The 13,234-nt window shown below is 40.1% G+C and overlaps 1 protein-coding gene across 1 annotated transcript in view; it reads left to right on the top strand.

The window, feature by feature from the left end:
- The window catches only part of LOC124120286 (calmodulin-like protein 12), a 34,193-nt gene that overhangs the window by 7,786 nt on the left and 13,173 nt on the right, over positions 1 to 13,234 (top strand). Inside the window, exon 8 of the mRNA XM_048403409.1 lies at positions 4,253 to 4,269. Coding sequence (XP_048259366.1) covers positions 4,253 to 4,269 — 17 coding nt within the window. The remainder of the gene's footprint in view (positions 1 to 4,252; positions 4,270 to 13,234) is intronic.

Genomic DNA, 13,234 nt, shown 5'->3' with positions numbered 1-13,234 from the left:
CATTGGTGTGACAGTGTTGTAGTTTGGTAATGGTGGTGTGTTTAGTGCATTGGTGTGACAGTGTTGTAGTGTGGTAATGGTGGTGTGTCTAGTGCATTGGTGTGACAGTGTTGTGGTGTGGTAATGTGGTATGTTTAGTGCATTGGTGTGACAGTGTTGTAGTGTGGTAATGTGGTATGTTTAGTGCATTGGTGTGACAGTGTTGTAGTGTGGTAATTTTGTGTGTTTAGTGCATTGGTGTGACAGTGGTGTAGTGTGGTAATGTTGTGTATTTAGTGCATTGGTGTGACAGTGGTGTAGTGTGGTAATGTGGTATGTTTAGTGCATTGGTGTGACAGTGTTGTAGTGTGGAAATGCGGTGTGTTTAGTACATTGGTGTGACAGTGTTTTATTGTGGTAATGTCTTGCGTTTAGTGCATTTGTGTAACAGTGCTGTAGTGTGATAATGTATTGTGTTTAGTGCATTGGTGTGACAGTGTTGTAGTGTGGCAGTGGTGTGTTTAATGCATATGTGTGACGGTGTTGTAGTGTGGTAATGTATTGTGTTTAGTGCATTGGTGTGACAGTGTTGTAGTGTGGCAGTGGTGTGTTTAATGCATATGTGTGGTAGTGTTGTAGGGTGGCAATGCGTTGTGATTAGTGCATTGGTGTGACAGTGTTGTGTTGTGGTTATGTGGTGTGTTTAGTGCATTGTTGTGACACCGTTTTAGAGTGGATGTGTTGTGTGTTTGGTGCATTGGTGTGACAGTGTTGTAGTGTGGTAATGTGGTGTGTTTAGTGCATTGGTGTGACAGTTTTGTAGTTTGGTAATGGTGGTGTGTTTAGTGCATTGGTGTGACAGTATTGTAGTCTGGTAATGGTGGTGTGTTTAGTGCATTGGTGTGACAGTGTTGTAGTCTTGTTATGTGGTGTGTTTAGTGCATTGGTGTGACAGTGTTGTAGTTTGGTAATTGTGGTGTGTTTAGTGCATTGGTGTGACAGTGTTGTAGTGTGGTAATGGTGGTGTGTTTAGTGCATTGGTGTGACAGTGTTGTAGTCTTGTTATGTGGTGTGTTTAGTGCATTGGTGTGACAGTGTTGTAGTTTGGTAATTGTGGTGTGTTTAGTGCATTGGTGTGACAGTGTTGTAGTGTGGTAATGTTGTGTGTTTGGTGCGTTGGTGTGACAGTGTTGTAGTCTTGTTATGTTGTGTGTTTAGTGCATTGGTGTGACAGTGTTGTAGTTTGGTAATTGTGGTGTGTTTAGTGCATTGGTGTGACAGTGTTGTAGTGTGGTAATGGTGGTGTGTTTAGTGCATTGGTGTGACAGTGTTGTAGTCTTGTTATGTGGTGTGTTTAGTGCATTGGTGTGACAGTGTTGTAGTTTGGTAATTGTGGTGTGTTTAGTGCATTGGTGTGACAGTGTTGTAGTGTGGTAATGTTGTGTGTTTGGTGCGTTGGTATGACAGTGTTGTAGTCTGGTAATGTTGTGTGTTTAGTGCATTGGTGTGACAGTGGTGAAGTGTGGTAATGTTGTGTGTTTAGTACATTGGTGTGACAGTGTTTTAGTGTGGTAATGTGTTGCGTTTAGTGCATTTGTGTAACAGTGTTGTAGTGTGGTAATGTGTTGTGTTTAGTGCATTGGCGTGAAAGTGTTGTGGTGTGGCAGTGTAGTGTTTTGTGTATTGGTGTCATAGTTGTGTAGTGTGGTGATGTGGTGTGTTTAGTGCATTGGTGTGGACAGTGTTGTAGTGTGATAATGTGGTATGTTTAGTGCATGGATGTGACAGTGATGTAGTGTGGTATTGTTGTGTGTTTAGTGCATTGGTGTGGCAGTGTTGTAGTGTGTTAATGTGGTGTGTTTAGTGCACTGATTTGACAGTGTTGTAGTTTGGTAATGTGGTGTGTATAGTGCATTTGTGTTGTAGTGTGGTAATGTGATGCGTTTAGTGCATTGGTGTGACAGTGTTGTAGTTTGGTAATGTTTTGTGTCTAGTGCATTGGTGTGACAGTGGTGTAGTGTGGTAATGGTGGTGTGTTTAGTGCATTGGTGTGACAGTGTTGTAGTTTGGTAATGTTGTGTGTTTAGTGCATTGGTGTGACATTGGTGTAGTTTGGTAATGTTGTGTGTTTAGTGCATTGGTGTGACAGTGTTGTAGTGTGGTAATGTTGTGTGTTTAGTGCATTGGTGTGACATTGTTGTAGTGTGGTAATGTTGTGCGTTAGTGCATTGGTGTGACAGTGGTGAAGTGTGGTAAAGTCGTATGTTTAGTGCATTGGTGTGACAGTGTTGTAGTGTGGAAATGTTGTGTGTTTAGTGCATTGGTGTGACAGTGTTGTAGTTTGGTAATTTTGTGTTTTTAGTGCATTGGTGTGACAGTGTTTTATTGTGGTAATGTCTTGCGTTTAGTGCATTTGTGTAACAGTGCTGTAGTGTGGTAATGTATTGTGTTTAGTGCATTGGTGTGACAGTGTTGTAGTGTGGCAGTGGTGTGTTTAATGCATATGTGTGACGGTGTTGTAGTGTGGCAATGCGTTGTGATTAGTGCATTGGTGTGACAGTGTTGTGTTGTGGTTATGTTGTGTGTTTAGTGCATTGTTGTGACAGTGTTTTAGAGTGGATGTGTTGTGTTTTAGTGCATCGGTGTGGTAGTGTTGTGGTGTTGTAATGTGATGTCTAATGCATTGGTGTGACAGTGTTGTTGTGTGGCAGATGTGACATTGTTGCTGCACAGTTGTCTGTCAGTGGTGTATTGTGGCACAACAGGTGTTATTATTATTATTATTATTATTATTATTATTATTATTATAATTGGTGTTGTTGTTCTTCTTCTTTAGCAACCTTTTTATTATTTCGCCTGTTCAAAGACGCCGGGCACTGAGAGCAATCGAAACAGAGATGTTGGGTTATCTAGATTCATTTTACAGGATCACGAAAAGAATCAACACTTTTACACACTCAAAAAGTGATGCAGCCAAAATAGAAAGGGGCTAAAGAAAGAATACCGATGTTGTTTTATATGTAATTGAAAATTGAAAGGACTGTGGTTAATTTGATTCTGCATATTTAACCATCACATATTCCTGCAACAGTTTGTTAAAAGTAGCCCGTGGCTTGGTAATTGTGTGTAAAAATATACTGGTTCAGTGAAGACTTGGGTAAGAAATGAATTTTCAACTACATGACCCCTACCATAAATATGTGCCGGAAACAGCAAATTTATTGATTTTCAAAGATAAAATGTCTAAGATACTCATCAGAAGTTGTATATGTGCGATTTTAAAAAAAAGTTAAAAATCAAATTATATTTTAAAACATAGAAGCATGTAAAAGTAATCTTTGAGTGTCCACTAAGCGACAGTACGGTTAATTTTCTAGATATTATATCGCTAACTTAGGATATTTTAAACTGAAAATCAAAGATGACAAAATTAACTGATAGGTGTAGTTTCTTTTGCGCCTCAGTTTATGTTGAGAAATTTCAGTGAGAAGCGTTCCTACGTGGCGCGTGATACACACAGGATCGACAAGTAACATGTGTAGCGTACGTTGCGTACGTAGCTCACATAATGAATCTAAGACAACTGAATTCGTGCACGAAATATCAGAATATGCAAAAGGAAAACACGGACAGAGAACAAATGCATTTCCATTCATCCTTCCACAAACGATGCTTCTTGGTATTACCGCACATTGCTCGGGGGTCAGACTTCATCTTGGGAGTTAACAGCCTTGTTTTGTGTTGACGTAAAATCAATCTCATGAAAATCAGACCTTAGTTCTCGCTACCGCTAAACAAAGATCTGAAGACATCCCATTACGGGTCACGTCAGAACGACCTTTCATCCGACCAATCAGAGCGTCGCTTACCAGATTATGAAAGTGACAGTCGGAATGTGATTTCTAATCATGCAACCTTGCATTGAAAACTTTATTCCGAACGATAGTTACGGGTTTAACGACTGAATCCATACAATCTAGGCCATCTATTAGCCATTCCAGAATGTTCTTTTGTTCAGGTTTCAAATTTTTAATCGAGAATTTGTCAAAATATGTTTTGAAGCGTAGTCGCCAATTTGAAATTAGTGCCGTAAAGCACGAGAAAGCTGCCTTCTGATTGGTCATTCCATTGGTCGGTCTGACGTGACCCGTAATGGGATGTCCTCAGATCTTTGTTTAGCGGTAGCTAGAACTAAGATCTGATTTTAATGAGATTGACATAAAATGGGTAACACGTTCAGGTACTTACAGAAATGTTCCCGTGTCTGTTTCAGAATTTGTGCGGATGATTGCTACCAAATAACCACGGGTGATGCACTATGACGGAGGAAAACGCCTGGATAGTATATACGTATGGATAATTTGTGCTTCATCGTTCGGTGCTATACCACTGTATATGTATTTTTAACGTTGACTTTCTAAACAGTACAACGTACCATCATCTGTATTATGCATGATTGCGACATATGACGTTGTGTTCAACTTGATGTGGATGTAGCAGACAACATTAAAGATGAAGGTGCCAGCTGCTTAAATTCTCCTTCAATCGAGCCGAGGTTGCTACGTTGTGTGTCTGTGATGTTCTCCTGTCGATGTGTAGTGTCCCAAATCACGGTTGCACGAAGAAGTTAGGCGAGACAATTTTGAAACTTTTCCCTTTAATCGATTTTTTTAAAGGGTCTCTATCAATAAATTTATTTTTTTTAAATACCTATATTAAACCTACCCCTTTTTCTACCTTCTTAACATTTTGAGAAAATATGAAAACATTATTTGAAATTGATTTTTTTATTTTTTATTTTTTTTTCGATCTACCGACCTGATGCTTTGGGCCCAAAATTCGTAAAGCGAAAAAAACAAAAAAAAACAAAAAAAAAATACACAGAAAAAAAATGGCCAAAGGGTCTCCTTATCTTTCTTTACATTACCTAAATATTGATCAATTGGACGCAAAGCCTGCTGATTATTGACAGTAGTTAAGTCAGTTTCGCCTTTAACGAAGTCGGATATATGGAAAAGCCGGTTTTAAATAGGTTTTTCTTTAATGCATGGGTGAGGGCTAGCTCAGCGGTCAAAGCATTCGATTATCGACCCGAGAAGCCGGATTCAGTTCCCAGTATGAAGCCAGTCCTTGGTGTCATACGTTGTTATACTGAGTGAGTGAGTATGGTTTTACGCCGCTTTTAGCAATATTCCAGCAATATCACTGCGGGTGACTCCAGAAATGGGCTTCACATTGTACCCATGTTGGGAATCGAACCCGGGTCTTCGGCGTGATGAGCGACGGCTTTAACCACTAGGCTACCCGATCGCCCCTTGATATATTGATGAAATATTATTTACTTTTTGATACACAATTACTGATAGCAAAACATTGTGACGATCTGATCAGATTCTTATCCTCAACCAGTGGTAAATAACACAAAATGGATCGATAGCTTTCGGGGACAAACACAACTCGTGTACATCCCCTTATTTAATGTGTATTAATTTTGACTTCTCACACAATCAAATTTTAAACAAGAACGGCAACACGAGACGGGAAGCTGACAACACCTTCGCTTTCCCTGGCACCGTTCAATATCAGCAAGGGAGGTTACTCTTTCAGGACTGTTCACCGCGTGACACGATCCGACAGTTTTGCCTTTCGTTTATTGATCAAATGACGGGCGACGTGTTATATTCTGGACGTAGTGATCAACACATAAGCTTGATCTATTAGATTAGACACATACTAATGTCCAGAAAAGAAGCTACATCTTGAACGTTTTCTTTTTGTAATCAATACTTTCAACGCAACAATTCCCGTATGTCACTGGAGACATCACGTGGGAGACAAGTCATCATAAGTTTTTTCAAGTAATCAATGGCTTTATCAATCATACAAAAAAAAGTTTTTAAAAAGGGGGAAAATGCGGCCTGAAAGATTAGCTGTCAACAGGGATACGAATTCTCAGAAGCCAAGACTTTCTATCGTTGGTCAATTCTATCATGAAAAATTCCTATCGTTGAAAGAGTCACCACTCATCACTGCTTCATAAGGTTTAATTAAACGACGAAGTCATTCCTCAATGTAAAGGGTAGTATTAAGCCTTCATTCAATGGCACCAATTTCGAATTCCTGATCGGGTGAAGACGGTTTTTAATCAGTCAGGACGGTAGCGCTCCTGTTGAAATCACCCAGATTAACTGATTACTGTACGTAGCAACAGCAACGAATTAACGCTCCAGGCTGAAGGCAATATCAAATATGACGTCAGTGGTAATACATTTGTTCTTTTTCTAGGCTTTTTTTGTGCCTTTACTGACACGATTTACTATGGTCTTATCTTGACTGTAGGGGTACGACATGCCCCATATAAATCATTTTGGTCCACGATAAACTTGAACGTGATTTTCAAAATGTATTATAAATCAACCACACTTGAATTAGATCATTCTGCAACTCTATAGTGCTGTACAACTCGGCCCATAAAATAACCTGCTTGTGACTTTGGTATTCGACTCATTATCAAGTAGAGTGAGTGAGTATGGTTTTACGCCGCTTTTAGCAATATTCCAGCAATATCACGGCGGGGGACACCACAAATGGGCTTCACACATTGTACCCATGTCGGGAATCGAACCCGGGTCTTCGGCGTGACGAGCGAACGCTTTAACCACTAGGCTACCCGACCGCCCCTTATCAAGTAGAAGAGCCGGGCTTGAACTGGTCTCCAGCATCCCATGCTTATCGTAAGAAGCGAATGAGGGGATCGGGTGGTCCGTCTCGCTGAGTTGGTTGATGCCTGTCATAGTTTCCAATTTGCGTAGATCGATGCTCATGATGTAAATCTCTGGATTGTCTGGTCCAGATTCGACTATTTACATATCGCCGTCAAAAAGCTGGAATATTGCGGTGTAAAACAACAAACTTTATTCAGTAGCAGTGAAAAAGGAACACCTGAAACAACAGAATAAATGAATGTGTACAAACACTACGTGGCTAATAGGAATATGTTGGTTTGTTGATTGTTGTTTTACGCCGCACTCAGCAATATTCCAGCTATATGACGGCGGCCTGTAGATAATCGAGTCTGGACCAGACAATCCAGTGATTGACATCAAGACCATCGATCCACGCAATTGGGATCGATGACATGCATCAACCAAGTCAGTGAGCCTGACCACTCGATCCCGTTAGTCGCCTCTTACGACAAGCATAGTCGCCTTTTACGGCAAGCGTGGGTTGGTGAAGACCTATTCTCCCCCGGATCTTCACGGGTCGATTGACATTTTGAGCATTGACTCACGCAATTGGGATATGAACCCACCCACCCAGAACTTTTCGGAGAATGTTAAGACTTCCCAACACTGCAACCTTCTGCATTACCAAGATGGTCAACGAGCTGTATTCCTGGTAGCAAACCCAGGTACTCTCCCATTGTTAGTCAACAGATTGGGAGGTACCAATCCTAAGGCACCGAGAAAAAGTCGGACAACTTGGAACTTTCGAAAGTGGGGTCTGCATATTTGCCATGTTTTTCATGAATCTTGTCAATCACATTAGTTTCAAAAGGGACAGAAAATTCAGTGATATTCAATTATATACGGGTCAGTAGTAGTAGTATCAGTAGTAGTAGTAGTAGTAGTAGTAGTAGCAGCAGCAATGGTGGAGGTAAAGAGCAGTGTTGTAGCCTTGCAGTACAAGTACGTTTGGTAGTGTTATAAATTACTTTTGGTAGTGTTATAAATTACGTTTGGTAGTGTTATATATTTGTATAAGTATTTGGTCTTCAGAGCCAATTTGGCATATTTCATAAAGCCAAACAGTGTGTGAGTGGTGTATCACGTCTTTTTTTAGCAATATTCAAATATTATCACAGCGGGGCTCACACATTGTATCCCGGAGGGGATTCGAACTCAGACATTTGGCGTAACGAACGAAGCTTTAACCACTCGGTTACATCACCTCCTCTTACCGCCCTACCAAACAGTTGGTCATCAGATGCGGAGACATTGCCATCTGTACATATATAGCAGAATTCCGCTGAAGAATGAAGTCGCAAAAACAACTAAACAACCTGTAGAGGACATATCACATCGCGACTACATTACCGAGTTACCTCCCTTTACCTGTACACGGGATTTCAGTTGCCGTTGGTGGGAGACAGATTGCTTAACTTAGAGGACAAATCACATACACACTCCATTGCCGAGTTACCTCCCTTTACCTGTACACGGGACCCCCAGTTGCTTTTGGCGGGAGACAGATTGCTTAACTTATAAGTTGCTTCGGAATTTTAGAAGAAAGTTGCGGTTGTGTTTGTACAAGTCACACATACATAATTGTTTGTTTAATATTTCGTACACCATGTATGTTTTAACAATGATAACATTGTCCATAAATGGCGAAGTCGCGATTTTTAATCTCTCAAACAGAGGGCAGTTCAGGGAGTATTTTTAGATAAGAACATTCCTCACCCGTAATTTTGAAAGCACAACATGTAGATAAATTGAAAGCATGTTTGTCGACAACTTCGCGAGGTCCAACATTACAAACGAAGCAGGAAGGTCCCTCAGATCTCAGGACACCTGAAGATAAGGGAGGTCAACGTTTGAGTTGATTGAGAGGGGGTATGGTGTTGACTGAGAAGGGGTGATGTTGACCCTTCAGTGACGTGGACGCCATACACAAACCTGTCTAGATATGTACATCACACAGGCTTTGATAGCCACCTCCTGTCAGCATACGCTGTCCTTTGCCTTCACTGACCACCCTCGGACCTTCGGTTGACCTTCTGTATCTAACCCCAATCTCCCCAAGCGTGGCAATGGAATCCGCAAAGATTTATAGATCTTTCAAAAATAGAAACTTACCCAACTAGACATGTGTATTAAGCGGTCCCTCATTTTGAAGTGTCCCTTCTCCATTTTATCAAAGACTTCTGCAAAAGCCATTGCAACAAAGGCTGTCTAAAATAGGAAACAAGGTAACACTATTTTCAAATTTTGTATACTAACACGTCTAGCCGTTGTAACCTTCGCATTTTTTGACAATATAAACTGTCGGGGAAAGAAAAGTATTCAGCTGAGAATTGGAATTGACTTAAAACTTACAAACGTTACTAAAACTTTAATTACTGGGCTGGAAACAGTCGCCGAATTATGGCAAACTTAAGATCCAGACAACTATACCCAAATCAAATACACCATCATCGAATAACAGATGGTTGTCTTATTTTTAGCCATCATCAAACATGGTGTGTACTTTCTTTTGTCCTGCAGCCTAGATGCTACATCGGAAAATAGATTAGCAGGTATATTGACACATCAACGAAAAGAACCAAAATAAACAACATATTATCAGATTTAACAAACTTAACAAACACGACAAACTAACATGAGATAATGTCTGAATAGATAAAATATAGAAATCGATTTTCCTTATCTGTCAACACGTATACGGTACAAAGGCTATTGCGTGTCATTGAGTAGGAAATATGGAGCCCCGTGTCAAACAAAGTACTTCTTGGACAAGTGGATTATAAATCAATGAATTGTCCTGATTGTCGACTAGATATCATAATATCTGTTAGATCTATATGATATTAATGCATAATGTTCCTTAAATAGTGTCACTGGCCTCTCGTATAAATATATCCATATAATAATAACATTATTATTCTTTCAAGGTTTTTTTAAAATGATTTAATACCGTATTCGACGTAATAAGCGCCTAGGAAGCTCTCAAAATTTGAAATAGGGGGCTCTTATTAGAATATTATTTTGGTAAAAAAAAACAGATTTGAAAGATAAATTTCGTGGTTTATGCTGACAGCCTGAAATGTTTATGTACGACAGATATATTTTTCCAGAATTTAATTGTCCATGATTAAGGGTGCATATAACACACGAGTGCGTATTATACACGAATAAATAAGTCTTGTGTGCATTGATCAATCGGAAGGGGTGCCAACTGGGATTGTTCACTAGCCAATATATTAGCAAATATCGCCGTTGGCGCTTATGAGAGCGGGGCGCTTATTACGTCTAATACGGTATTTGAATATTTTGAAATGAATCGTGACTACGACCGGGATGATTATAACTCCCATAAGTGGAGATCTGTGAACTAAACAGCTACATACACAGGAAGATATGATACAAATCTCAAGGTTGACTTGTGTTGAAAGTCAACATGTTAAATCAACTGTAACGAAGTACCGTGTTGTCTGCCCACAACATGGGATTTCTTTGTGTTTAAAGTAACCGACAGCGTGACTTTCACTGGGTTTGCAAAGATTCAAGCCGGATCAAGCTGTGATAAATAGTTCTGTTTTTAACACGGCGGTATTAATATTTAAGTATATGGGATAGGATTAAATGCCCGGGGGTTGGGGGTGACCCTGAGGCCAAACTGCACGTGGTCCTCTGTACAGAGCACAGGTCACACATCAGAAGGTAATCAGCGTCGGTCACGCAGTGTAGGTGGATGGGTGACTGGTCGGCAGCCTGACTCCCAAGTTTCCAGGGTCTCGGTCTTACACCACAATGAGGCAAATGCATGTCTCCTTAGGCAAGTAACTTTGTTCTAAATATGCCTCTCGTCACCCAGCAGTGAATGGGTACCTGGTAGGAGGTGTGATCGTCTAGACCCTCACATGCTGCTTGGGTATACTCACCCGGAGCTGCAAATGAAAATCCACGGAAACTAATAATAATAAATTATGCGTATTTGAGCAGTTATACATTGGGAAGTGCCCTATGTACAAATTCATATGATATAATAGTATGACAATTCTTCTACTGCAACTGTTGCCCTATTCGTCACACTATTAATGTTAAATACCTCCCGTTTTGATATGAATATGTTCATATATAATACATACACATATGTCAAATGAAATAATGCTCTTGTACTATAACAATACAAATTAAAATAACTAAGAAGTTGAGCTGTATGTAAATACGAGTTTGGTTAATGATTAAACATATTTACATCCACATTATGAATTTGGCGTATAATACGCCTTCCGCTACAACTAGACATAAGAATTAATACAAATGTGAACCCAACCCCACCACACACACACACACGTACACACACGTACACACACGTACACACGTACACACGTACACACACACACACACACACACACACACACACACACACAAGCCCAGGCCCGTACACGCACGCACGCACGCACACACACACACACACACACACACACACACACACACACAGACGTACACACTGGATATTATAACTCATTCGGTTGTAAACCCCACTTAACTACCCCCATCTCATATTAGAGAGAGAGAGAGAGAGAGAGAGAGAGAGAGAGAGAGAGAGAGAGAGAGAGAGAGAGAGAGAGAGAGAGAGAGAGAGAGAGACCACCCTTCCGTTTAACATTCCTACAGGCGCTTCTGGTGAAGGCGATGTCGAAAACCGTCGAACTATTATCATCAACCTCAAAAATAGTTTTAAACATCCGTTTTGAGGAGAAGAAAAGACATTCATATGACCTCATTTCGCATGTTTGTACAAGCCTTTCGCATGACCTAGTGTGTACAGCGCTGGGAGCGGTGTCTACAACCGGTACTACAGGTAGATTCTGTCGCATTGCGGGGAAATTGGTCCAATCAGATGCGAAAGAATGCGTGACGTGTCATACCCTGTGAACTTTGATCGAACCTGTCCGATGAATGGGACAGGTACATGAGTGACTATCTTGGCGGGAAAACCACCAAACACGAGGGAGGGGGGAAGGGGGCGGCGTGTGTGTTGGGGAGGGGAGGGGTGTGTATGTGTCTGGGTTTAGATGTGTATCGTTTCTTTGTTTGCTTCCCACTGACATGGAGTCTAATAAACCACAAAACACGAGATAGTCGATATGGTGGAGATCTTGCGAGATCAATCACGCAAATTACACTTTTTTAGTATTCAAAAACATATTATATCTATCATCAATCTTTGTTTGAAATGACAGCTAACCGGATGTGCATTGATTATTTCGTAGACGGGGTCACTGTCACAGGCTATATGTGAAGGCAGTTTCAACCATGGCATTCTATCAGACACTTTAAACATGATGCTCTTTCGTTCTATATTCACATACTTTGAAAAAGCCTTCAACAAAATATATTCTGAACAAATGAAGTTAGGGATCGTGATGATTTATAAAATTGTGTGCTGAGTCTTCACGACAACAACATATCCCTCAAAATGTTCATGATCCGTAACTATTTTTGTTCAGTATATAACTTGTTTTCATATACGTACATATCGATATTTATTTGCTACCTTCCTTCTGTGGATAACGTTAATCTCTCTTTACACGACACGATATATTTTACATTAGATTTACAGAAAGTGGGTTAACGTCCCAATCCAGAAAATTCGTTTTAATGTTGGACGATTTCTATATATCCGTTAACTGGCACAATATATCAGTACGCTGACAGCGGTATTAAAGTGTAGCTATATAAGCTGTTAAACACCTGCTTCACCGGTATAACATATCACAAAGTCGACTGCATTTTGACAAGACACAGCTGTACACAAACGCCCACTACAATTCGCTCCTTTAGACTGAGAAAATGTTGAATATACAAACGTAGCATTTAATTGTTTAGGGATTTCAAAATGCAATTCTAGACAAGCCAAAGAAATGAATAGGCTTCGTTATCTATTATTACCTTTTACTTAAACTTTCATTTTGGAAATGTAATGCAGTTTAATGTTTGTCACGTGCATCCTAATGCAGTGTAGAATAGGAATGCGCAGTGGATAGCGCATTCAGGTGCATTGTGCATGCATGTGATGTCTTCACGGGGATGGGATGGACGTTTGACTTATTGACTTTCTGTTGTGAACAGCGTTTCATCTCTCCATGACGGTGTTGTTGAGTAGGCAGTGTGGTCGTTCAATATGTATTTGATGCCGTGGAGTGTTTTACAAGTCTTCTGAGTTCGTTCTGTTTGTTTTGATTATAATAAACCCTTTAAAACACTCATTTCCGCATGTATGCATGGACAATATATAACGTATGACATAAACAATACACAGTTGCATGGATGCATGAACAATACATAACCTATGACATAAACAACACACAGTTGCATGGATGCATGGACAATATATAACGTATGACATAAACAACACACAGTTGCATGGATGCATGGACAATACATAACGTATGACATAAACAACACACAGTTGCATGGATGCATGGACAATACATAACGTATGACATAAACAACACACAGTTGCA

Source organism: Haliotis rufescens, unplaced genomic scaffold (assembly GCF_023055435.1).
Source record: "Haliotis rufescens isolate VD_foot unplaced genomic scaffold, xgHalRufe1.0.p SCAF_3, whole genome shotgun sequence".
Classification (NCBI taxonomy): Eukaryota; Metazoa; Mollusca; class Gastropoda; order Lepetellida; family Haliotidae; genus Haliotis; species Haliotis rufescens.
This window is presented reverse-complemented; position numbering and strand designations above follow the sequence as displayed.